Source organism: Carcharhinus amblyrhynchos, chromosome 2, assembly GCF_965287045.1.
Source record: "Carcharhinus amblyrhynchos chromosome 2, sCarAmb.v2.hapA, whole genome shotgun sequence".
Classification (NCBI taxonomy): domain Eukaryota; kingdom Metazoa; phylum Chordata; class Chondrichthyes; order Carcharhiniformes; family Carcharhinidae; genus Carcharhinus; species Carcharhinus amblyrhynchos.
In genome coordinates this window covers 67,659,065-67,685,080 of record NC_137325.1, presented here as the reverse complement: position 1 = coordinate 67,685,080, position 26,016 = coordinate 67,659,065, and the positions used below count along the sequence as shown (strand labels likewise).

The following is a 26,016-nucleotide window of genomic DNA, read 5'->3' as shown; positions in this document are numbered from 1 at the left end:
CCCAAAACTGAGCATCAGTAAGCAGATTATTGCTAAGCAAGAACTGCTTGATAGCACTGCAGGTCACTAATGTGGCAGTAACTGTTTGGGTTGGATTTATTCTGCTTTTCCTGGACAGGACATCCTGGGCAATTTTCCACACTGCCATGCAAATGGCAGAATTGTAACTATACTGGAACAGCTTTGCTAGATGCATGACAAGTTTCAGGGCACAATTCTTCAGTACTGCCACTAGAATATTTTCAGGGCTCATAGCTTTTGCTGTTTCTTGATATTATGTGGAGTGAATCAAATGGACTAAAGAATGATGCTGGGAAACCCACTTCTGACTGAAGATGGTTACAATATTACTTCAGTCTTGAGTTTGAACTGATGTCCTGAGTTCCAACTCATTTAGGAAAGGAATGTTTGTGTTAGTTGTTTAATTGTCCACCACCATTCACAACTGAATATTGCAGGACTGCAGAGCTTAGCTGATCTGTCAATTGTGGCATTATTTAGCATCGTCTATTGCATGCTGCTTCCAAAGTTTGGCTTAATGAGTGAGAACTGGCACATGATGTTACAGATTATGGTTATTTAGGGCAGCACAGTGGTTCGCATTGCTGCCTCATAGCACCAGGCATCTGGGTTCAATTCTGGCATTGGGTCACTGTCTTTTTGGAGTTTGCACATTCTCCTCCTGTCTGCATGGGTTTCTTCTGGGTGCTCTGGTTTCCTCCCTTCAGTCATTCACCCAAGTCACTTATATAAATTGTAAAAAGTTGAAGTCCTAATACTGATCCCTGTGGCACACCACTCATCACATCCTGCTAATCAGAAAAAGACCCACTTATACCAACTTTTTGTTTCCTGTTAACTAGCCAATCTTCAATCCATGCCAATGTTACCGCTAAACCATAAGTTTTTATTTTATGCAATGACCTTTGATGTGAAACTTATCAAACGCCTTCTGGAAATCTAAGTACAGTATATCCACCTGTACCTTTTAATTCACAACACATGTGAGGCCTTCAAAGAATTTTTTAAGTCCCCTGCTATAAAATTTTAATAATGGCTTCCAAAATTTTTCCCATGACAGAGCATGTTGGGGTCAATAACTTTAGGGCAGCATGGTGGCACAGTGGTTAGCACTGCTGCCTCACAGCTCCAGGGACCTGGGTTCAATTCCCGGCTTTGGTCATTGTCTGTGTGGAGTTTGCAAATTCTCCCTGTGTCTGCGTGGGCTCCCTCCAGATGCTCCACTTCCACCCACAGTCCAAAGATGTGTGCGTTAGGTTGATTGATCATGATAAATTGCCCCTTAGTGTCTCGGAATGTGTAGGTTAGAGGGATTAGCAGGGTAAAAGAGTGGGGTTGTGGGGATAGGGCCTGTTGTAGGATTGTTATCAGTGTAACAATTAGATGGGCCGATTGGCTTCCTTCTGCATCATAGGATTTCAATGTTTCGAGATGTTAAGCTAACTTGACTGTGGTTTCATACTTTCTGTCTCCCTCCAGCTTTGAATAAGCAAGTTACATTTGCTTTCTTCATGTCTAATGAAAACTTCCCCAGATCTAGGGAACTCCGTGAAAATTAAAAGCCATGCATCAACTATCTCATTAGCCACCTCGTTCAAGACCTTAGGACCTGGGGATTCATAAGCCTGCAAGCTCAACAATTTCCTCAATACTACTTCCCTGGTGATTGTAAGTTTCCTGAGTTCCTTGCTTTCTTCCTTTTCCTGTGATTGACAGCTATTTCTATGATGTCACTGATGTCCTCTATAGTGGAGACAGATGCAGAATATCTATTTAATGATCTGCCTACATTCCATTACCAATTCCCCAGACACACTTTCCACACGACAATTGTCTTCCCACATTCTGCTTCAGGGCTGTTGAATGTGTGGCTTCACAATATTTTCTTTAATGTCTGACTGACTGCGTGTCCCTGTTTTGGTGTTTTGTTTTACACTGTCCATAATCTGAGTGGAGGGTCTGTGCCAGTCACTGCTGCTGACTGCCTGGAATTAGGGGCTATCCGACACAACGCACCAGAATTATTCACTTACTGGGATAGACTGATAAATTGTGCATTGTCTATAGTCTTTTGAGAAAATTAAAAATTGAATTACTTTTCCTCCCACTGCTTTTTTAATTTGTATAAATATATTTTGCTTTTCATCACAATCCTTAAGAGGAGCTATTTTTTCCATATCAATTCTGTGGAAAAATGATTTAAAAACCCCTAACTAAACTACAATAAGATGGTTTATTATTAACAATTAACAGAAGTGTTAATGCACTTTTAAATTACAGGATCTCACATTAACACCACCAAATTGAAACGTGTGAAATGACATGGAAAGCCATGATAATTGTTGTTCTAAAGCTGAAGTGAACTCAAGAACAATCCACTCTCAGTTGTTTTGCAATACAAATTTCACACTAGGAAAGTCAGCATTAAAATTGAAGCTGTGCAATATTTTATGTTCTTTTAAAAAAAAATGCTGACAACTTATACATCAGCCAAATAATCAGTGAGCTGACTAGGTCTGATCTGGCAGGCATGAACACCAGATTTTGAATGAAATCACAGCATTAAGTATATTATGCTTACTTTCAATAAAATTTAATCAGTAACATTAGATGTAGTGATTGTGGGTTGACATTTTAATGACTACTATGGTAAAATGAAGCTAATAATATTTTAGTTTTGGCAGCTTTTAAATAAATTGTCTTAAATTTCTTTGCTACGTGAGGCATAAAAACTGAGACAGTACTTCACAGAGGGTCCTGTCTATTGATTTCACAGCCACAAGATTACTCAATCCAATTATCTTCAACTTAATTTACTGACCTATGAAATGCAGAGATACCATTCTGCTGATTAAGTTGCATTGATAGGGATGCTGATCATTGGTGTTATGCCTTTCTAAAATATTCTCCTGCCTTAGTGCCATTCTACATTAATTGTTTTTCATGGCAGGCACCTCAGAAACCAATCTGAGGCCAATCAGTCTCTATTGTTAGAAACCAATGCTTTATATCAAAAATAACTTTGCACTTATTAGATAAACACTACTGGTTGTGTTTCAAAAGACTGAACTATATTATATCAGTGATTTAAAACAGCAGCTTCTACAATGGCTAAACATTCACACAGCTATACCCTGCAAATTTCAAAGCCATTGTAACATAGCTAGCTTGTCGAGCACTAATATTTAATTGGACATGGAGCAAGCCATTAGATGCAATCACTTTAAACAACAAACTGTGACTGAGAAGGGAAATCTTCCAATCATAATCTAATTATCTCTAAATCATGGACCTGGAATTATCTTGCTAGGACCATGTTTGGGTAACTGTTCAATGAGTGAGAGCGGATATGTGATGAGCCAACTGACCTTCTTTTGTGCTTTATGAAACTGCTTTATTTCAGGCCAGAAAACAAAAGAGGAAAAGAACAGAAGTTACCCTGATGGTCACTCTCTCTCTTTCTCTACATCCATCTTGTAAACTAGAGCCCTGCCTGCTGTTTGACTAGCTTTACACTGTGTGTAGCATCTAACAACCAACCTACAAGCTGCTGACTATAGGAAACCAAATAGGAATAATCCATCAACTTCTTTAAATCACTGTTACAGAATTTGGAAAGACTTTGAGCCCAGTCTGAAACCACTCAAGGTATCAACCTATAAAATCTGTACATAATTGACTTTTTGGGACTTTCAAACTACTTTGTGTGTGTGTGTGTGTGTGTGTGTGTTTATGTACATTTGAATCCATGCATATGTGAGAGCTAGAGCTTTTTCTTATTTTTATTTAGATCAGATGTTATGGGGTGAATTTTCCCACTCCGCCTACCTCGGGAATTAGAGCGGGCAAGGGGCAGACCACGGACCAGTTTCAGGACAAGAACAGCTGGAAAATCCCACCCTTTGTACAATAAATACTATCTACTTTTTTTTTAAAACCTTACAAGAAAATCTGTTTGTGTGTTGTGTGCATCTTTTACAGTGACATATAAACAGCAAGCACTCACTGAATTAGCAAGTATATCATTTAAAAAAACCTATTGTGAAAAAACCTATTGTGATCAAACAAGGAGCGGGGAAAGAGGGAAGCAATTCTACCTCGGACTGGAATGGAAATTTGGACACATAAGCAATAAGAAATTGGAAGCAGGAAATAAAATTGACCATAGAAGAGGGTACAAGTTTGTTTGTGGTTTCATAGTATAAAAATGCTTGATATGGCTATAGGACCTTCATAGATCACAGTGAAGTAACTCGAAACAATTTAAAAGCCTTATCCATTGAAGAGTTATGCTGTGTAGTTAAACATTTCGAATTGAGTGGCCAACCAAAAGCTAAGAAACACAAAATCCTAAAACTTGTAACCAACTATTTCACCATTGAACCTGAAGAACAGGAGGTAGGCCTGGCAGTTGATGTGGATGGGCAAACATGGGCAAATTTACAGCTGGAATAGTGGAAATTAGAGCTAGAATTTCAAGAACATACAGTGAAATCCAGCGAGAAAGGTTAAAGAGGAAAGAGAGATGCAAAAGAATGGAGAGAGAGAATTCCTGGAAGGGAAGATAGAAAGAGCCTTCCAACAGGTAAAACAGGAAGAAAATTAAAGCAGCTTAAACTAAGTAAGGAAGGATCAACCATTCTCAGGGAAGACACCCTGAGTGAGGTTACTGACCCTAGCATTAAGCTTCTAAAGAATTCAGAATACCTTCCTAGATTTTACAAGCAGAAGGTGGAAACATTTCTCTATCTCACTGAAGTGGCCAACGGAGGTCAGGACCCTCTGCTGCAAAGCAGGTTAATGGGAAATGTCCATAAGGTTTATTCCCTGATGTCTGATGACCATCCATAAAACTATGAGATAACCAAAAACACCACCCTGAATGCATATGGGCAGGCACTAATTAGTAAAAATTCCGAACTTTTCAGAAGCAGTCCGACCAAACTTATGTCGAGTACGAAATGGTTAAGCAACTTGCTTTTGACCAATGGATATATGTGATTAAGATAGACCCCAGACATGAAAACCTGAGAGATATGATTCTCCTCAAAAACTCACTCCCCCCTTTCCAGACAGATCTATGAGGAAGAGTAAAGGATCTCTACAAAGAGCCATTAAAGCAGACAACTATGAATTAACACAGAGATCGATGATTCAAAATAAACTGGGATATAGAAATTCTTGCAGGCTAGGGAGAAATAGGATGCACGTAGGCGAGGCAGAAATGGGTAAAAGAGAAAATGGGAGGAAGGAAACAGAAACAGATCCTGTCCAACTTTTAAACAAATGGACCAAAATGGTAAGTGTGTAGGAGCATGCCCAGTGTGTTTTCAGTGTGGAAAGTCTGGGCATGTAAGAACATGAGTTGATGGTGATCCAAAAGATCAACAGGGGGTGCTGCAGTAAAGGCAGTATCAGTACCATGAAGGTAATAATGTTCCAATGAAGCAGAAGGCTAGAATGCGTACCAGAATGTTTGCACAAAACGAAAATGACTTTTTTATTCCCGGCAAAAAGATAGTCACCCTCAGAGATGTCAGTTGTCTTTGAACACCATTTGGAGTAAAAGGTGCTGAGGTACCACCCAAAAGCAGAAGAAATGTCACTGAATTGGTAATGCTTGAATGTTCCCTTAGCTAAAATGTGCCTGTAGACTAGGCTGGTCACTGGTCTATTTATCAATGCAGGGTGTTGACCAATTGTTGGGAAATGATTTAGAATCATAGAATCCCTACAATGCAGAAGGAGGCCATTCAGCCCATTGACACCAACTCTGACACAGCATCCCATCCAGGTCCTATCCCCATAACCCTACTTGTCAGGGTGCCAGGTACTGTGCCCAGAGGGTACAGAGCAATCAATGGAGACTGGGGAAACTGAGGAGAATGAGCAGAATTCTGCACAGATACAGAGGACTGAAGAAGTCCCAAAATTACACAATGGGTGATTGCACCAGTGAGGAATCAGGAGGCACAAGGAAAGCCAGTAGAATTTAAGGAAGTCAAGATGGAGCCAGTAGAATTTAAAGGGGCTGAGGCAGAACTTGGAGACAGTGCATGTGCAAGGCTAAAAGCAGCCCAGTTTGAAAGAAAGGCACCAGACGGATGGTTTACAGATAACTTCATTAAGGATTTAAATAGGGACAAGCAAAGTTCCCAAACAGACGAACCCCACCTAGTTGAAGTGCCACAGCGGAATGTTGCAGAAACTGGACAGTAGCATCCCAAGGGACATGGGGCAGATTGAGGAAAAACCCAAGGAAAAGGAAAGAAAGGAAAAGGAAGGTAATACTCCCAAAGATGAATGAAGGTAATGCTCCCAAAGATGAATAGCACTTGTGAACACCACAAGAATCACAAAGGTGAAATCAGTGTGGATTTGCTCATTGAGGAATCAAATGGATAGATTCTAAATACAAATCTAACTGAACTCAGAAATTTAGCTTCTGAACCCACTAAAGACAAAATGCAGGAAAAGAGTTTTGAAGCCCTTGTGAGACAGAGTGCTATCTCACAAGAACTAAGAAACAATTTAAAATCTAATGTCAACTTAGAGATCAGAATTGTCAATGTGCCAGATCCTGAACTATTAAACACAATAGCAGTTAACAAGTTAAGAACTTTACAGATAGTGCAACGATGCAGTAACAGAAAACTGCACACTAGAAACCTTGGAACAGAAAAAAATCATAGGATCACAGAAAGACAACAGTGCAGAAAGAGACCATTCAGCCCATTGAGTCTTCACTGACAACAATCCCACCCAGGCCCTATCCCCATAACCACACATATTTAGCCCGCGAATCCCTCTAAGGCACACATCCTGGGATATTAAGGGGCAATTGAGCATAGGCACTCAAAATAACTTGCACATCTTTGGACTGTGTGAGGAAACCAGAGCACCTGGAGGAAACCCACACAGACATGGGGAGAATGTGCAAACTCCACACAGACAGTGACCCAAGCTGGGAATCGAACTCAGGTCCCTGGAAGTTGTGAGGTAGCAGTGTTAATCACTGTGCCACCCCAAAAGCAATTCAACCAATCACCAAATGAGACACCTGGATTTGAACTGTAATTTGATCTGCAGTCAAATGCTCGATCACTGAGCTATACTCCCACAGGTTTTGACTCTCTGTCGTTTAAATGTTCTTCAGCACTCTTTTTTGAACACTCTTGTAATGAAATGCTAGCAACATTATAAAGTCATGCTTTATATTGAAAATTATTTTATCTATTAGGTGGCATGGTGGCACAATGGTAAACATTGCTGTTTCACTGTGCCAGGGATCTGGGTTTGATTCCTAACTCTCCTGTGGCGAGGGGTGGACAACAGAAACGTCCGCTGACCTTGAGCGGGAGTTTCCAGTCTTGCTCGAGCGAGGCCGTAAAATCCCACATCACCCTAATCTCAGCGATGACCTGTGGAATGGCCTCAGTCACAGTTGACCCCATGAGGCAGTGAACTGTCTCTTCTAACAGGTCCATAATGTGCCAGGAAGGCTTTCCAACCCCATGTGGAAGCATGATATCTATCCTCCTTCAAACCACTATTACTTAAGGTTCAGTCTGGCCTCATTGGAGAACCTGGGTGCCCTTTCTCCAGTATTTTGCTCCATTTATTCTCCTGTGCCTTCCACTAAACCTACCTGAGATGGTAGGGGATTAGCAGGGTAAATATGTGGGGTTACAGGGTTAGGGCGTGGGTGGTACTGTTGTTGCAGACTTGATGGGCTGAATGGCCTCCTTCTGTACTGTAGGAATTTGCTCCTGTTGCAAGAGGGAAGCTCCTTGTTAATTGTGGAAGGCTGTTTTTAAGAGCTGCAGGCTAGCTGGGTGCCATGCTAGCTATGAGAATATCTGGGTCCACTAATGAGCTTGCGGCCAGTTGGCAGCACATTTCACACAGTGGAGCACACTGCAGTCAAGCAAATGCATTGGCACCATGAAGCTTGTGGGCTGCCTGCCTCAGCAAGAATGATTACAGAGATAATGCAATCCCTGCACTTGTTATCTGGCCTAATGCAATTTTTAACCTCAGATTTAGAGAGCTTTAGGCTGGGCATTGTTGTAGGTTTGAGGCATGCAGAGATGGGGAGAGGCAAAGTCAATCACAAGAATAATAATGTTAAGTTTGATAATGTTACTAGGGGACTTGGAGCCAACAAATTGCGACAAGGATAGGAACAAAGAATACTGTTAAAGAGCAGAATGTAGTTGAAGAAGTGGAGAGGTCCAATCCTTGGGATATTCCAGAAGTAATAATGTGAGTAAGAAACAGATGCTGGAGATGTATGGCTAGAATTATGGAATCATAGAATGGTTCTAGCACAGTCGGAGGCCATTTGACCACTCAAGTCTATGCTAACTCTCTGCAAGAGCAACTCAGCAAGCACCCCCTCTCCAGCCATTTCCCTGTAGCTTTACAAATGCTTTTCTCATACATAAATGTGGAAGCAGACAGAGCAGTCGCACTGAACAGGGCATTGAGGGGAACACTTTGAAAAAGGATAGTGAGGTCTAGCATGCCAAAGGCTGCAGAGAGGTTTGGAGGAGATAATGCATTGCTTTCATTAATTATCTGTTCAGCATCTTCTATCTGCTGCTTTTTCAAGGTAAAAATTGCAAATATAAATCTAACACCTGACATATCTGAAAAGTGCAGCTATAACTTTATTGCGATTGTAAAACTGAATTTTGTTGCAATTTATAAACAGTGACTAAACTTTTTTTAAGGACATCATAGTTTTATTAAAAATGTTTATGGTAAACTTCAATGTGTGTCATCATCTTTCCAATGATCTTATTTCTACTACAGTTTTCCACGTAAACATTGAATCCTGATGATTTGGGGGCTGGGATGCTTAAGGGAGAAGTCACTGAATCCAAGAGAAAGCTAAATCAACAAATTGTTTTCCTAAATTACTTTAAAGCTTGTTCACTTCTGTTGTTAACTAGTTTCCTGACCATCTTATTTCTTGATAATTTCACTAGAACCATCCTGTAAGATTGATTTCTAAAATGGTAGTTGGGGTGCAGCTTTCTGCTCAACAAGTCAAACCTAATGGGTGGAATTTTCCTGACCTGCCCGCCACAGGAATCGTAGCAGGCAGTGGGGGAATGGACCATGCAAAGATCTGTTGACATCAGCCAGGATTTTCCAGTTTTGAGGTGAGTGCAGCCAGAAAATCCCACCCTATGTTTGTTTACCATTAAGAGGTATGTACTTGCATACATTTTTTGGATGGACAGATTAAATTCTACCCACTAAAGCAAGGAATATCAGCACAAGGAAACTGAATTTTTCCTTCACCTTTGTCACCCAGTGGGTGAACAAAATCCTTTGGAAAACTAAGTGCAAAGTGGAGTTCGCTCTTGATTCAGTAAGATCCTTTAATTTTAATATTAGACCATATTTTGCCATGAGCAGCAAATAAAATGTGCCAGTCATCTGTTAACTTCTTCTTGGACATAAACATTTGAGAAGTGTTTGCCCAGCAAGTTGCTATCAGCCAAATATACAAAAAGTGCAGGACATCTGGAACCTGTATAAAACAGGGCAAGCAATTTGTTATCTGCTTAGCCAATCTGACGGATGAATTGCTAATAAGCAGTGTAACGTCTGAACCAGGAACGTTAGTTCATAGAAAAATATAGTACAGAAGGAGGCCATTTGGAGTCTGCACTGACCACATTCCCACTCAGGCCCTATCCCCACAACACTATGCATTTATCCTAGCTAGTCCCTCTGAGACAAAGGGCAATTTAGCATAGCCAATCCACCTAACCTGCACATCTTTGGAATGTGGGAGGAAAACGGACCACCTGAAGGAATCCCAAGCAGTTACAAGGGGAATGTGCAAACTCCACACAGACAGTGACTCAAGCTGGGAATTGAACCTGGATCCCTTACACTGTGAGGCAGTTGTGCTAACCACTGTGCCACCATGCAGCACCCCCCCACCCCCCACCCCTTTAAAATGTTAAATTCAATGTCATGAAAGCCAAATAAGGACTGGGGAAATGAATTACGAGAGATTAAATATAGACCAGCAGATAGTTAAAAGCAAAATTATTTCAACTTTTACATTTTATTAGATCCCAAAAGAGAACAAAACCACAAATCCAATTTTGTGGATTGTTGGAGGAATAAAAGATTTCATTCTTAGCATTGCATTGCTGGTCCACAATTATTTCTTTTGCTAATAGTAAAAATGTAACTCAATGTCAAACATTATTCTTCATCTGATTTTGCTGTTATTTGAAATAATTTTTCAGGATCACCTGCATCAATTTATAATAATAGCAATCAGATTGTGCCTGTTTTAATTGAATATTTAAGATGTGCATCTGTTGGGTTTATTGATGGAGGCACAAGGAGGGGTGGAGTCGATGTGCATATAGGGTTCCTAGTGGGGTGATGGCAGCAGCGGCAGTGTAGGATCCAGTGGAGAACAAAAGCAATGGAAGGTGGGGGGGTGGGGGGGGGAGCCAACAACAGTTCCCTTGAGTGAAGAGTTCAGCTTGATGAAGAATGGAATGGCAAAAGGAGGATGGGCATGGCATGCAAAGTATAGAAAGAATGGATGAAGATTGCTGGGAACAATGGAATGACATTGGATGTTTCTCCAGAAGGAACTCTTCAAGTGCAGACAATAAATAGACGACAAAATTTACTCCAACATTCAAATCACAGAAAAGGTTTAAAAAGAAACTTCATTATTCCAAACTTGGGGCCTCGCCCTGGGCCATTCCAAGTTTTTCCACAATTCCCAACAGGTTCTTATTTATTGTGAGTCAGCAGGTCTACTGACCATCACATCATTCTGTAATTGGTTCTATGGTTTACTGGGTCAGCTGACCCTTACAGCTTGGTCACCTTACATCCGAGACAAAGTTGTCATTGGTTACATTCTAACATTGGATGGCATGGCATGGTAAGCAGGGTTGGCACAAGAGGGACATTTTTTTTGCATACAGACATCTTTAAGTAGCCTTTTCTAGAATGAAAAGATTTGATCCTGATAAAGTCTTTGATGAAAAAAAAACAGAAATTCTGTATTTAAAGAATACAGATACTAATTTGGCTGCAAATATTTTGAGTTTTTTTTTGACTGTGTTTACATATTTTAAAAAATTTGGAACAATGACTAAAAATGGGAGGATTGTGTCTCCACACTTGTAATGGTTCATTTTCAGTGCCAGAGCAATGGGGACTTAGCACGCTATTAAGAGTTTTTAGCCTGAAATTATTTTTTTTAATTGGTGAATTTAGACTGTAGAGATAAGTAAGGAACCTCACACTGCTGAATATATTTGAATGGGGAACCCAACAGCAATGTGCCATTTTTAGAAAGTTTATGGTGTATTGAGGACAACGACTTACCAATTTCCACATTTAATGTCACAAGTCACGAGAAGTCTGATTTTTCATAATGGTAGTAAGCACTTTTAGCCTCACTTTTATTTTCAAGGCAAATACTGCCTACTTAGTAGATTCAGTTGTTTACTGTCCTTGAGTACTTTGACCAAGTGATTGACCTGCTTTGTTTGAATGTTGATAGTGAGCCTTGCCTAATGCAGACCATTCATCTAGTACAGGGACATTAGTGCCCAGCTTGATCCTGTTCTTACCTTATGACCACAAATAAATATAATCCGCTTGCAGTCATGGGATATAAAATAGTTGTGACTGGCTTTCATTGCATCCTAGACCAGGTACTCAAAGGCCAATTGTAGCACCTCCGACTTGTCTGAAATTAGCTGATGCACCTCAATCTAGTTATGGAACTTGAAACATCTTTGGGCCAGGAATTTTCTCACCTGGTCCTGCTCTGCTGTGCAGCAAAGTGGGAGAAGCTCCAAGCGAATGACCAAACTTGATCTGCGTGGTACAGTCATAGAGGAGGAAGTGCATTACCAACTGGAACTGCAAGTAGCATATTTTCATACATTTACTAATATTTATTAATGTTGATCAGAATGTTGAAGATTGTTATTTTGAATACGGCACTAATATTTATCATACTGTTAGCAAACACATTTTGCAATAACTTACAGCATTTATAGATAATGTCGCCAACATTTGATGTTACCCTTCCTGAAAGAGAAGACATACTTTCTTTTCATTAACTGTGTTGGGAGACTTCACTTTCAAAATAACCTTATTGGTTCACCATTCCTTTTGCTAATAATCCTGGCAGATTTGCAATCTGAAATAATTTTCAGTATCATTCGCATCATAGGTACAGAACAAAAGTTGGCATGATGGCACAACGGTTAGCATTGCTGCCTCACAGCACCAGGGACCCAAGTTCAATTCTGGCCTCAGGTGACTGTGTGGAGTCTGTACATTCTACCCATGTCTGTATGGGTTTCCTCCGGATGCTTTGGTTTCCTCCCACAAAAAGATGTGCATGTTAGATGGATTAGCCATATTAAATTTTCCTCAATGTGTGGATACACATGTGGGGTTATTTGGATAGGGCCTGGGTAAGCTGCTCTGTTGGCGAGTTGGTCAGACTCGATGGGCCAACTGCCCTCCTTCTGCACTGTAGGAATTCTATGATGTGTACCCAGCAGAAAGAAGTGTCTAAACAGCAAACTGTGTGCCCAACTGGAGATAATTTGGCGTAACAAATGTATATGATAAAATCCTTGCATGGGAACATAGAAATATAGAAGATAGGAGCAGGAGGAGGCCACTTGGTCCTTCGATCCTACTCCGCCATTCATCATGATTATGACTGATCGTCTAACTCAATAGCCTATTCCCGCTTTCTTCCATAACCTTTGATTGCATCCACCTCAAGTGCTATAATCTAACCACCTCTTAAATACATTCAATGTTTTGGCATCAACTATGCATTAGTTTTTTTTTGCAAACAAAGATGGACTAATATTGTATTTTTACAGAGTGGGAGAAATATGCTTAAGAAACCAATGTGTAGACTGATGACACAACGTTTATTTACCATGTTGTTTGCTATGAAGACATAATAACATTTATAGAAAAATAGTGATTCCCAGTTTTTAAATATAGAATTAAAGAATAAATAATTGTTCATTTGTCCAATGCTTACTCATTGCGTACATATTTAGTGCATTCAGCGTAGATACAGTAACTTGAAGATCATTAGATTATTTTGTTTTAGTATTGTTAGCATTCCATAAAAATTACTTTTGAATATCAATAATCTTTCAGGTTAAGTGCTTTCTTTGAAAGCTAAGGGTAATAGGTTCTTGCATGCTTCTTGGAAATCTGTTGAGTGATGTGCCTTAAAGTTTTAATCTTTAATTTCTCATAAAATATTTGACAGAGAAACGTTTGGTTCTTGAATCTCCTTAACATCTTGCTGAAAACTCAGTGCTTAGCACTCTGTTATAGCTTCCTTGAGAATGCAGTGTCACTCTGCTTGTTCCAACAGTGGACAGTTTATCAAATGTTCCTGTGAAAACCTGAACTCCAGACTTTGGTATTGGTAAATACAAGGTATGTAAAAATATCACATTCGTCATGCAGTTAATTGCTGAAAAGCCATTTCTCTGAAGTGTTCTTTTCATCATGTTGGTCTTCCATTCTGTACAATTTGTGGTATTCCATTGCTTATGTTATCTGGAATATCCTGTAACTGAAAAATAATAAAGTAAGAGGTTAGTTTGGTGTTACTGCGCTATTAGCATGTGCCTTTTTACACTTACAGAATTGGTGAATGTAAAAGATTAATAATGGCATGGTGGCTGTATTTTAGTGGGCTGTAGAAGAGTCATGAAGAAGCATGTCAGAGAAGGATATAATGGAAAATGAGCTCAGCAGAGTAGGCAGAGATTGGGTTACAGAGCAAAGAGGAAATAAAACAAGTAGAACACAAGGGTAACAGAGGAAATAATGACAGCAAATAGATTTGGGCCCTGCATTTTTTTTGTTGGAGAAATAGCTAGTGTGATGCACAAAGTTCTGATGATAAAAGTGGATTATCTGTGATTCTTGGGAGGAAAAAGGAGAAACAATTTCTCAGCAACTACCTTATCAAGCTCCTTAAGAATTTTATATGTTTCAGTTAGATGATCTTCTGAACTCCAGAGAATATAGGCTTAGTCTACTCAATCTCTCCTCATATGGTAAAATGTTCTGTCCAGGGCAAGTATGTCCCTTTTTAAGGAAGGAGACCAAATATCAGTACTGTTTTAACTTAAAAACCAGTTACTGAAGGATAGTCCTGGAGGTAATCTTCACTCAATCTTATATTTATTTAGAGTTAAACCATACAAGCTTTTACACTTCTGAACACCACTGGAGCAGTTTCAGTAAATATTTCTTTTATATGTGCTCAAGGAAACACCAGTTAATGCTCATCAGCCAGATTCAATTATTACTGTATTGACACAGCAACCAGAGCACACATTTCCCCCCCATGCAGTGTCAGACCCTGGGACATCACTGTCAGCAATATCTCAGGCAGCTGCCTTCATTAAAAATGGTGCCGTTCAAACAGACACAGGAGAGATAAAACTGCCTTTGCAAAGTTCACTCAGTGCATGTCGGAAGTTCAAGAAACTGAAAAAACACAACATTCCCTTCCTCTGCTGCTCCTCATGTTCCCTCCCGGTCCCTTCATCGCAACCATAGCTGACTTTGCCAGTTCTGCTATCAAACCCTCCCATGACAGTGAGACTGGGTAGTATTGGAAAAGTCATGAATGGGGTGGGTGAAGTGGGGAAGGGGTGGATGAAGGGGGAGGGAAGCAGGTGAAGGGGGGAAAAGAGCAGGTGAAGGAGGTAAGGGGGTGGGTGCAGGGGGAGGGGAATGGGTAAATGAGAGAAAGGGGCAGGTGAAGGGAGGAAGGGAGTGGATGAAGGGGGAAGGGGCCGGGTGAAGAGGGAAGGGAGCAGGTAAAGGGGGAAGGAGAAAGGGAGTAGAAGAAGTGGGGAAGGGAGCAGTGAAGGGAGTGAGTGAAGCAGGGGAGGGGCAGGTGAAGCAGGAACAGGAACGGGAGAAGCCATAGATACGATCAGGTATGGCTCCTCTCCTAAATGGCCCCTCTCTTTTCCCTCTCCTTGTTTGACTGCAACATTTCTTTTAAAACCCGGATATATTTGCCAATTCTTAACTGTTTATATGCTATATCCACTTACTTTCCCACATAGCCTGGTGCGTCAGCAAATATCCCCATCCTCAATAATGGAGGACCCCTGCACATCAGTGCCAGAGATAAGGCTGAAACTTTCACAACAATCTTCAGCCAGAAGAGCTGAGTGGATGATTCATCTCGGCCTCCTCCAGTGGTCCCCAGCATCTCAGATGCCAGTCACCTGCCAATTCCTTGGCTTCCCATTATTTCTGACAGCTTTTTGTATCTTCTACCATGAGGACAGGTACAAGGTATTTATGTTTAACATCTCTGAAATGTATTATTTCTGATTATAATTTCACCTCTTTCTGTCTTTATTGGGTTCACCTTTACTTTCACTATTTTTCCCAGTTAAATTGTGTCTAATCATTTAAAATTTGAGAAGGAATACGCAAATGTGAAATTAAAATTAAAATGAGTGGTGCAAAAATTATCTATATTAAGCATAATGTTCAAACATGATTTCAGTATTACTTTAAAAATAATTGGACAGCGTGTTAGAAAAAAAAGCTATTAAACTTGAAACAAAATGCATGAAATGAAAATTATGTGGAGAATCTGTCTGTCTTTCAAGTTCTACATTCCCATCTACCCCCATAACCTTTGATTCCTTTGCCTACAAGAATCTATCTACCTTTGTCTTAAAAATATTCAAGGGTCTTCTCTCCATCCCCTTCTAAGGCAGCAAGTTCCAAAGATGCACAACCCTCACACAAAAAAAACTCCTTATCTCAGCCCTGACCACTAATTTTAAAACAGTGCCTCCCCTAGTTCTGGACTTACCCAGAGGAGAAAACATCCTTTCCACATCCATCTCATCAAGACCATTCATGATTTTTATACTTAAATCAAGTTACCCCTCATTCTTCTAAACTCTAGTGGAAACAAGCCCATTCTGTCCAATCTTTCCTCATAATCAATCTGCTGCTCGTAAGTGTGTCTCCCAGGCGACCAGTACCAGGTCTTCTAGTGGGGGAACTAGTTGAACCCAGAATGCTTTGCGGCGATCGCTGGATTTCCATAGGTATAGGGAGTCCCTGGCTCAAAAACATGGAAATCAAGTTGCTCTCAGATCAGGCTCAGATCTTCATCAGTTGCAAAGGATTTCACTCCCGCAATGTTTAACTGGTATGTGATGACTGGAAGAATTTCATGACTGTGTGTGTAAGATATCCTTGAAACTGCTGTAATTCATTTATTCTGTGACATTCACATCTCCCGTAAGTGCTCACACCTCCACAAAGTGTGAATGTGTTGCTTCTTGGGGACAAGGATTAATCTCTGAGGACCTGGCACAGGGGGACAGAAGATACAAACCATAGAATCATAGAATCTTGGCCTATCATGTCTGCACCGACACAAGTGAAACATGTGCCTTTTCCAAAATTGACCATTCCCACAGACAAAAATCCCATCATCATATTCATCTCTTTCCTCATCTTCCAACCTGGTCTTACCATTCATCTTTTTTTTAATTATTCATGGGACATGGGTGTTGCTGGTTGGTCAGCATTTATTCCCCGTCCCTGGTTGCCTAAGGGTAGTTGAGAGTCAACCACAATGCTGTGGCTCTGGAGTCGCCTGTAGACCAGACGAGGTAGATTCCATCCCTAAAGGATATTACTGAACCAGGCAAGTTTTCCCAACAATTGACAATGGTTTCATAGTCATCAGTAGATTCTTAATCCAGATATTTCTTATTGAATTCAAATTCTACCAACTGCCATGGCAGCATTCAAACCCACATCTCAAGAACATTAGTTGAGCTTTTGTATAATAGCCTGGCAATAATACCAGTAGGTCATCGCCTCACCTGAACGTTACTAGCCAGTGTTCGTGAGGGATAGAACAAATTAGAGGCACTGAGAATGAGGAGTTCAGCTCAAATGTTTTGCTCATTGAAATAAACACAAACACAAGCTATGAACATTACCATACATACCTGTGTGAACCACTTGTGCAACTATTCTGTTTTTCTCAACCACTCAGTATTACTCCTAATCAGGGGAGAGAATATTTTGCATTTCTAACTTGTACTTGGATGAGAAATGGATATAATGTGACTTCAACAGAGTAGAAGCCAGGCTGCTCAGTCCTTTGTTCTGACAGATGGGCTGCCCATGGTAGATGTCTGCTTTGTTTTGGAGTGCTTAAGGGTCCTGCTAAAGACTACCCACTTGCACCTTCACCAGGATAGGTGAGTCAATGGAAAATGAGACAGAACTGGTGGCTCTCTCTTAGGGGCAGGGGCCAAAGAATAAGGAGTGGGAGCAGTTGGAGAAGTGTTCTCACTGTCCTGTGTCCTTCTCTATCTTCCCTCTCATGGCCCAGCTACACTTTCCTGTGAGCCTAGACCTGGAAAGCACTTTGTTGTATTGTACGTCAGTGAGATATTGAGCTGCCAAGGTGAGGATTTGCTTTATCCTGTGTAAAGTGACCATTGTATTCAAGCCATTAGTCAGGGACAGGTTGGTTGCTCACAACATCTGATTTTCCATGCTCATGGATGTGAACATCTGTGCAAATATCTTGTGGCATTTTTGTTTTGAGATGGACTCCTCCAATTTACTCCAAGTGCCTCCGGAAATGATGACAGAAGCACAAACATTTCTCACTGCTGCTCCACAAGTTTCCCGTTCAGGAAAGTTTCTGAGAGCTGAGCATTTTCATCCAGCTGACCACTGTTTAGTGTGTCCCACACTCTCCAACAGGCACTCCCCACTGCTGTCCCTGTCATTAGCACCTGCTTGTACATAATGTGACAAGCTCATCATCCCTAATGAAGTCTCCGTTGAGGTTTGTGTATCTGAGATGGTGGAAGGTGGTCAGGTGTCATGTGATAGTGATCCTAAAACTGTTCTGAGGGCTCTTTGATCTCTTCCTGATCCAACTACTCTAGCACCTTTGAAGTCCCTGTGGGAAATGACAGACATTGTTTAGAACTGACGCAGAAAAAAAGGTTCAAAGTCTACATTGTGTAGGTTTGAACAGTTAAATTAATGATGAAAGTAATTCAAAATAAGTGAATGTTAAATGCTAGTTGGCAGCATCTTATCTAATTCTGTTACCAGCCCCATTTCTCCACTGCTGATGCCTAATGTCGACACACACTGTCAATCTCCAAAGTGTCCTCCTCAAATGCAGTCAAGGTGGCTAGCACTGCAGATCCAGTATTATTTCTGAACTTCTCCCTGGATTTGTAGGCTCCCTTCCCCAACAATGAGAAAAAGCAGGAGTAGAATGTGAGGATGGAATGAGAGGGATGACTGCGAGGAAAGTGTGCAAGATGGAAAAAAGTCTGAGAGTTTGAGTTATTGTTCAGGTAGCGAGTTGAGCCTGGAGTGAAAGAAATGTGTGGAACTGCAGGTTGTATTGCACAAAGGATTCCCGTCCAGAAAAATGCTAGGTGAGTTGGAAAGTGATGGCTTAAACCTTTTCCTGACACTGCATCCAGGTCCTGGATGCTCACAGCCAGCACAGTGAACTGCCACTATTTCATCAGTGGCCCTGACATCTTTCTTCTGTTCTGAGGGAATAACACATCCCTATGGGTATTCATTTCCTCCACATTCCTCCAGATATAAAAAAAACTCAGAGCATCCTGCCCACACCCTGCTTCACCTTTACAGGTCTTCACGGTGAAGGTTGTTCACAGTCATTCTGAGCCCTTCCATGATCCCTTTAAATAGGAGTCATTCGTTGAGTGTCATCATCACACCTGCACTCTCTGACTGGTCTGTTAACTTGGAAGTGGGGTGCCGTTGCCATCGCCCCAGCTGCTTGACCCCTGCTGCAAGTGGGGTAGTTTCCATCAAATTCCGCCCGATTTATCAAAAGAATGAAAAAGACTGATACATTTCCAAATGTCATCCATGTTAATGGAAGTAATGTTAATGCCTTGCAATGGAGTGGCTAGATCACAGAGTTCTGCAAGCTGCAATATTACAATATTAGATTAGACTTAGCCAAATATACAATGGCATGAGGTGGATAAGAAAAAAAATCAAGCTCGCTAGCCTAGAAACAAAGTGCTATGTTGGGTTGGGGGTTATAGTTGGGAAGTAAGATGCTCCTGACATACTTAAAGATTAAAGTGACTCAGTTTAGGTGAAACAGAACATTTATTCCTAAGTACAACAGGAAAAAAGGACCAACAAATGCAAATATAGGCAAACAAAAATAGCATTTAAAACAGCTAATAGGGAAGATACTTTTAATCTAAAGAGTGTCAACTTATTTGAATAAACTGTTGTGTAGGATGGTAAAAACTAAATTAATTTGGAAAAAAAAACATCAAAATGCAACTCAGCGCTGAAATGGAAGGGCGAGGGTGCTGCAGAATGAAATTTGAGATGGATAAATGGCCTTTTCTCAGCAGCTTATACAAGATCATAAACGTGTATGGATTAAATAAATAGGTTATTTACACATTTAATAATCACAGTTTCTCATGATTCTATTTGTACAGTGGCTTTATTGCTCCCTTAAATTGTGGTTTTAAAAAGATGGCAGAAGAGGAGAGGATAGCTTTTCACAAGTCACTCCAAGAAATCCATTGGATAAAAAACACCATTACTAATATTGAACAGATTCAGCAAACTCTTGTTTGTTCTAACTTTCAACCAATAGTATCAACTCAATGACACAGCAGTAACTTTGTTACTTGCACACAAACATCAGATTCATGACTTAGAAAAGATGATTTTAGCAGCAATTTATGTCATTCTCTGTTTACATTATAATTCTGTTTTGTTTCATTTGTCTCTTTATGTTTTGTTACTTTTTATACAATTGTAAAACTCGTTGGAAGTCACTTAAGAATGACTGTAAATTGGGAGAGTGCGCAGCAGAAACTGGGTGTCCTTGGGTACCAGTCATTGAAAGTAAGCACGCAGACGCAGCAGGTGGTAAAGAAGGCAAATGGCACGTTGGCCTTCATTGTGAGCGATTTTGAATACAGGAGCAGGGATGTGTTGTTGCAATTATATAGGGCCTTGGTGAGGCCACACTTAGAGTATTGTGTGCAGTTTTGGTCTCCTTTTCAGAGGAAGGATGCTCTTGTTCTTGAGGCAGTGCAGTGAAGATTTACCAGGCTGATTCCAGGAATGGCGGGACTGATGTATGAGGAGAGATTGACTAAGTTAGGATTGTTTTCACTGGCGTTCAGACAAATGAGGGGGGATCTCATAGAGGTTTATAAAATGCTAACAGGACTAGATAGGATAGATGCCGGGAGAATATTCCCGATGGTGGAGGGGGGAGTCAGAACCAGGGGAATCCAGAACCAGGGGTCACAATCTGAGGATTCAGAGCAGACCATTTCTTCAGCAAAGAGTGGTGAGCCTGTGGAATTCATTACCACAGCAAGTAGTTGATGCCAAAACAGTGAATGTATTCAAGAGGTAGCTGGATATAGCACTTGGGGGACTGGGATCAAAGGTTATGGGAAAAAGCAGGGCTAGACTATTGAGTTAGATGATCAGCCATGATTGTAATGAATGGCATAGCAAGCTTGAAGGGCCAAATGGCCTCCTCCTGCTCCTATTTTCACTGTTTCAATGTTTCTATGAATGAACATGTGCAAGACCCTGATAACAATGTAGCAAAATGCATAGTACCACAGAATTCCACCAGTGCAGATCATCGAGTGTACACCGTCTTTTGGAAAAAGCGTCCCACCCAGGCTCTCCCCTCAAACCTTGTGTTCGAGATTTTGTGGCCTCGTTCAATGTGAGATCAAAAAATCCCACTGTAAGTAAACCGACTTTCCCATTGTCTGCCCCTCGCCCGCTCCAATTCGATTCCCATGGTGGACATGGTGGTAGAATTCCGGCATGTAACAATAGCATGGCTAATCCACCTGACCTACATATCTTGGGACACTAAGGGGCAATTTTGGCATGGCCAATCCATCAAACCTGAACATCTTTGGACTTTGGAAGGAAACCAGATGAACCCGGCGGAAGCCCACGCAGACACAGGAATAGTCGCCCAAGGCTAGAACTGAACCTGGATCCCTCACGCTATGAGGCAGTGACACTAATCACTGTGCCCGAATCTACAACCATTTCCATTGATTTTGTAGTGTTTCCCCGACACACAGGGCAGGACTTTGCAGCCACACTGGTCCCAAAACTATAAAATCCCACCCGAGGTCAATGGACCTTTCCATGGTCCGCCCCTTGCCAACTCCAATTCCCGTGGCGGGCGGAACAGTAAAATTCTGGCTGCAGATGCAAGTTATGAAACAAAACTTACTGAGGCTGGCAATCAGAAATAAAAACAGAAAATGCTGAAAACAATTCTTAAGGTAAGTAGCATTTACAGAGAAAATTTATGGAGAAGGGTTAATGTTTTTGGTTTAATCCTAACTTCCTCTCGCTCCACAGGCCAGCTGAACATTTCCATTATTTTCCAATATTGTTTTGGAGCTAAGTAAATCTACCTGCTGACTTCAACTTTTTTTTTCCAATAGATTTTGGCTCTGAGTGACAAAGAAATTCAGGTGCCAAAAACTGAGATCAGCAGTGCAGCATAAGCAAAGAAGTCAAGCTATTCTGTGAGAACCTGCACTATCAAAACTGTACTCTCATCACTTTATCCTCTTCATAATGGATGTTACTTTGAAAATCTGATTTTAAAAAAAGAGTAATTTAATTCCAGTTAGTAATGAGGTAGGAAAGATAGTACGTTGGTCCATTGTGGCTTTAAGATCAATTTTAGAACAATAAATCCAATCTGAAGTAAGTACACAGAATATGCTTTTACCCCATAGGTCTTTACATCAACTATCTTTATTTGTTTAATTAAAATCCTCTGCTAATAAAGTCATTGCTACAAAGTGACTTCTTATACATATTGATTGAACCTTTAATCAGCTGACACCTATTTGGTAAATGATTAGGTCACTGAGGCTTTTCGTCCGAATCTTGAAGTCGACAAAATCCTGGGTTGGAATGGAGGCAGAAATAAATAAAAGTCATTGTAAAGTGCAAGAATAAGAGGTAGGAATAGATGATGTTATAAATATAAAAAATGTTCAACCAAAAGGTTAGCATGCAGAAAGGATAAGGAAAGTTTATGAGTAAAATCTAACTGATCAGTTGTAGACAGCAAAAAAAAAGGCTGAGTTAAAGGTTTTGGGTATTAACATGAACACAAAATCAATGGAAAAGGAGTAATGTTAAATATATGAACAGGAAAATAGTAGAGTGCTATGGTCTGAGTGTGGGAAATAAAACAATGGAATTCAAAGCAATTATGTCAAAGAAAGACACCACTGATACCCAGTGGCAGCAGTGTTTACCATATACAAGATGCAATGCTTCCTAAGCCATGACTTTTACCCCCAGAAGAATAAGGGCAGCAAATGTATGGGAAAATTATCACTTGTAAGTTTCCCTCCATGGCACACGCCATCCTTATTTAGGACTATATTGCCATTCCTTCACTGTCAGGGAATTAAAATCTTGAAACTCTTTAACAGCCTTGTGGGTATACAGCACCAGATCGACTGCAGTGGTTCAAGAAGTTGATTCACATCCTTTTCCTCAAGGACAATTAGGGATGGGTAACAAATGCTGGCCTTTGCCCACAATGCTCACAATACATGAAATCATTTTTAAAAAATTCACATTTTGATAGCAATAAGAGAAACTTGGCTGTCAGCTGGGTTGGAGTGGAATAAAACATTGGGATAGACTTTTGAAAATACAGATGAGCATTTTAAAATTGAGGCACTGTTTAACCAGAAGGTAATATAGGTCAGTGAGCACAGGGATGATGGGTTCTCAAAGGCAGACAAATGGCACCAACTGATCGATTGACTTTTTTGGGTACTTTACACTGGAATTTTCTTAAATTAGCCAAAAAGGACAGTACCCATGAAATAAACATCCTGCACTTGTGCAAACAAAACAAGAAACTGGGTATCTCCTTAATCAATTGGATTGAATAGTTGTTAATGAACAGCACAGAATCTGAACCAATTAGTAGCCATTGAAACATAAAACTCAATGTCAAAGCAGATAAGGAAAGCAAAATACACAGATGGAAAGAAAGATTGGATTAAAAAAGATGAAATAGACTCAAAGACAAAGTAAAATAAGCATTTTTTAAATTCAACTATCTCCAATAATAATTAAAGTTTGAAAGAAAGTGACTCCAAATTTATAAAAGTTAATTTTCAATACTAGATTAAATAAGTAGCACACTATTATATTTACATTGGAAGACAAAAACCCCAATGTTTTCTGATTAGTTTAATTCCTAACTCAGAAGTAAGTACAGCAACTTCATATATCTATGGATTAGTCACTTGAGATACCATCTATTGTGAAGTTTTTGGAGAGGCTGGGTATTTTGGACAACAACTTTCTACCAAGGCTATGCCTTTTTGATTTTGAAATAATGATCTTATTGCTCTCTGGAAACATTACAATTTAAAATGAGATAGAACAAACTAATTCCAAATGCAAGGCCACCTTCTGAGGTGAAGGAGAAAACACATACAAGTCACTCTTAGGAGACTGTGAAGAGGGAAACATTTCTTTTAGTGCAGAAACCCATCAAAATCAGTTACTAAGGAAGGTGTATCAAAATGCAAAGTGCTGGATATTGATACAATGGCTGCCACAGACAGGTCCACCCAAAAACCATTGAAAGTACACAATGGGTGAAGTATAACAGGCCAGGCTGCAGCCATTGCAGAGATTGCAAGTAAGTTTTCAGCAAAGAAAGCGTATTACCCAGTTTACATAGTCAACTTTGTCAGAAACCTCCAGCAAACTGAGATTTCATAATAATTGCACTATGTTCTATGTCTGACTGCATCAAGAAACCAGCCTGCAACGTTAAAATAGGTGCCTCAAGGACAATCAAAGAATGCTTAACCATACATATGTTGAATTTTTCTTCCCTTACTTTTGAAACCTGTACTTGTGATGTCATGTTTTTATTATTTTTTCCCAGGTGTTCAGTGGTTAATTAATTTGCTCATTTTTTGACTCAAGAAATCTTGTTTCATTGGTTCCTTATTGCGCACAGCTTAAATAGTTAAATACCTTCTGATTTGGAAAAGACATATCCTCATGAAAAATACGCCTTTGTAGTGAGCAACTAGGACGGCTGAAAAGAGGGGAGCCAGTTCACCCCTGCTCACCTAGTCATTACAATTTCCAGAGTGCTGTGTTTAAATGCAATTGCCAGAAATTGGTGTCCAATTTCGATATAAATTACCAAGGGCACTGTTAATGCCATTGTTATTTTTATCACAAAGTTTGACCATTGTCTACAGTCTCTGCCACAAATTATGCTGCCAAGTCACTGACTACATCCCTCTCCCTGACCAAAATATCAGGTTAAATCTGACAGTTGACAACTTTGGTGTCATATTTGATCCTGGGATACCTTTCTGATTACATATCCACACCATTCCCCCAACTCATCTCCACCTCAGCTCATCTGCTGCTGAAACCCTCATCCATGCCTTTGTTAACTCCAGACATGACTATTCTAATATATTCCTGGATGACCTCCCAGATTCAACCCTCCATAAAGTGGACATCATCCAAAATTCTGCGGCCTGTGTCCCATGTCAAACACCATTCACCCAACATCCCTGTGTTTACTGACCTACATTGCCCTCCAGTTAAACAGTGCTGCAATTTTAAAATTCTCATCCATATTTTCAAATCCCCCAGTGGCCTAACCCCTTCCTATCTCTGTTATCTTTTAGAGTGATTTAGTTGAGGTCAGGTGGAAAGACAAATTGTGATAAATGTCTGTAGATCAACAATGTGAGGGTCATATTAATTATAGAATCCCTACTGTGCAGAAGGATGCCATTCAGCCCATTGTGTTCACAATGGCTCTCTGACAGAGTATCTTGCCCAAGCCCTCTCCCTGTCCTATCCCCATAAGCCATTACATTTACCATGGCTAATCCATCTAGCCTACACATCTTGAGATACTAAGGGGTAACTTAGCATGACCAATCCACCTAACCTGCATATCTTTGGACTATGGGAGGAAACTGGAGCATCTGGAAGAAACCCATGCAAACATGGGAGAATGTACAAATTCCACACAGACAGCCATCCAATACTGGAATTGAACCTGGGTCCCTGGTTCTGTGAGGCAGTGGTACTCCGTGCAACCTTATCACTCAATGTTACAGTAAAACTGATAGAATTAAAAAAGATTGCTTCATGTTGCATGTCATTAGAAATGAATATTGAAGGTAATGTCATATTGCAGCTCCGGGTGTGATATAATGGTAAAAATAAGAGAAAATTCAAATAAATGTTTAAAAAGTTAAGAAAGAATTAAGAAAGGAAGGAGCATGAAGACAGATAAACAAAAAAATGTCAAGTACTTTGCATCAGTGTTGTCAAAAGAGGAGGAAATACCTCCTGAATAAAATGGAATAAGAAGTGTTATAACAATAAAAGGATAGAATAAGAGCGGTTAAGCTCAGGGAGGACAAAGTGCTGGGACTCTGCCAGGTAATGGATTAGGGCAAAGAAAGACTTGAAAGATTGTAACTCTTTCCATTAGGAAATAAATTATGGATGATTGAATAGATTTGTTTAAACTTATGAAGGTATGAGACAGGCAAGATAAAAACAATTTCTAGTGATTGAGGGCTGTAGAATGAAAGGGTATGGATGTAAGAGTAAATGTAAGGAACTCTGCCCCTAAAGCTGGAGAATACCTTTTACACGGAGGGTTGAGGCGATGCAATGCATTGTTAGAGATAGTGGGCAAAACCGTCACGTCTTAGTCCCTGGCAAAATGACAGGATCCAAAACAGTTCAGGAATCTAAGTGGGGCTAGAGGATGCTTTTACATAGCTGTTGAAGTCA

The 26,016-nt window shown here is 40.3% G+C and overlaps 1 protein-coding gene across 2 annotated transcripts in view; it reads right to left on the bottom strand.

The window, feature by feature from the left end:
• Positions 1 to 13,003: 13,003 nt before the first annotated feature.
• tmem196 (transmembrane protein 196) overlaps positions 13,004 to 26,016 on the bottom strand; it is a 49,116-nt gene continuing 36,103 nt past the window's right edge. For both annotated transcript variants that reach the window (XM_080216409.1, XM_080216425.1), the window contains exon 4: positions 13,004 to 13,651. In XM_080216409.1, the coding sequence (XP_080072535.1) occupies positions 13,583 to 13,651 (69 nt within the window). In that variant the 3' untranslated portion in view covers positions 13,004 to 13,582. The remainder of the gene's footprint in view (positions 13,652 to 26,016) is intronic.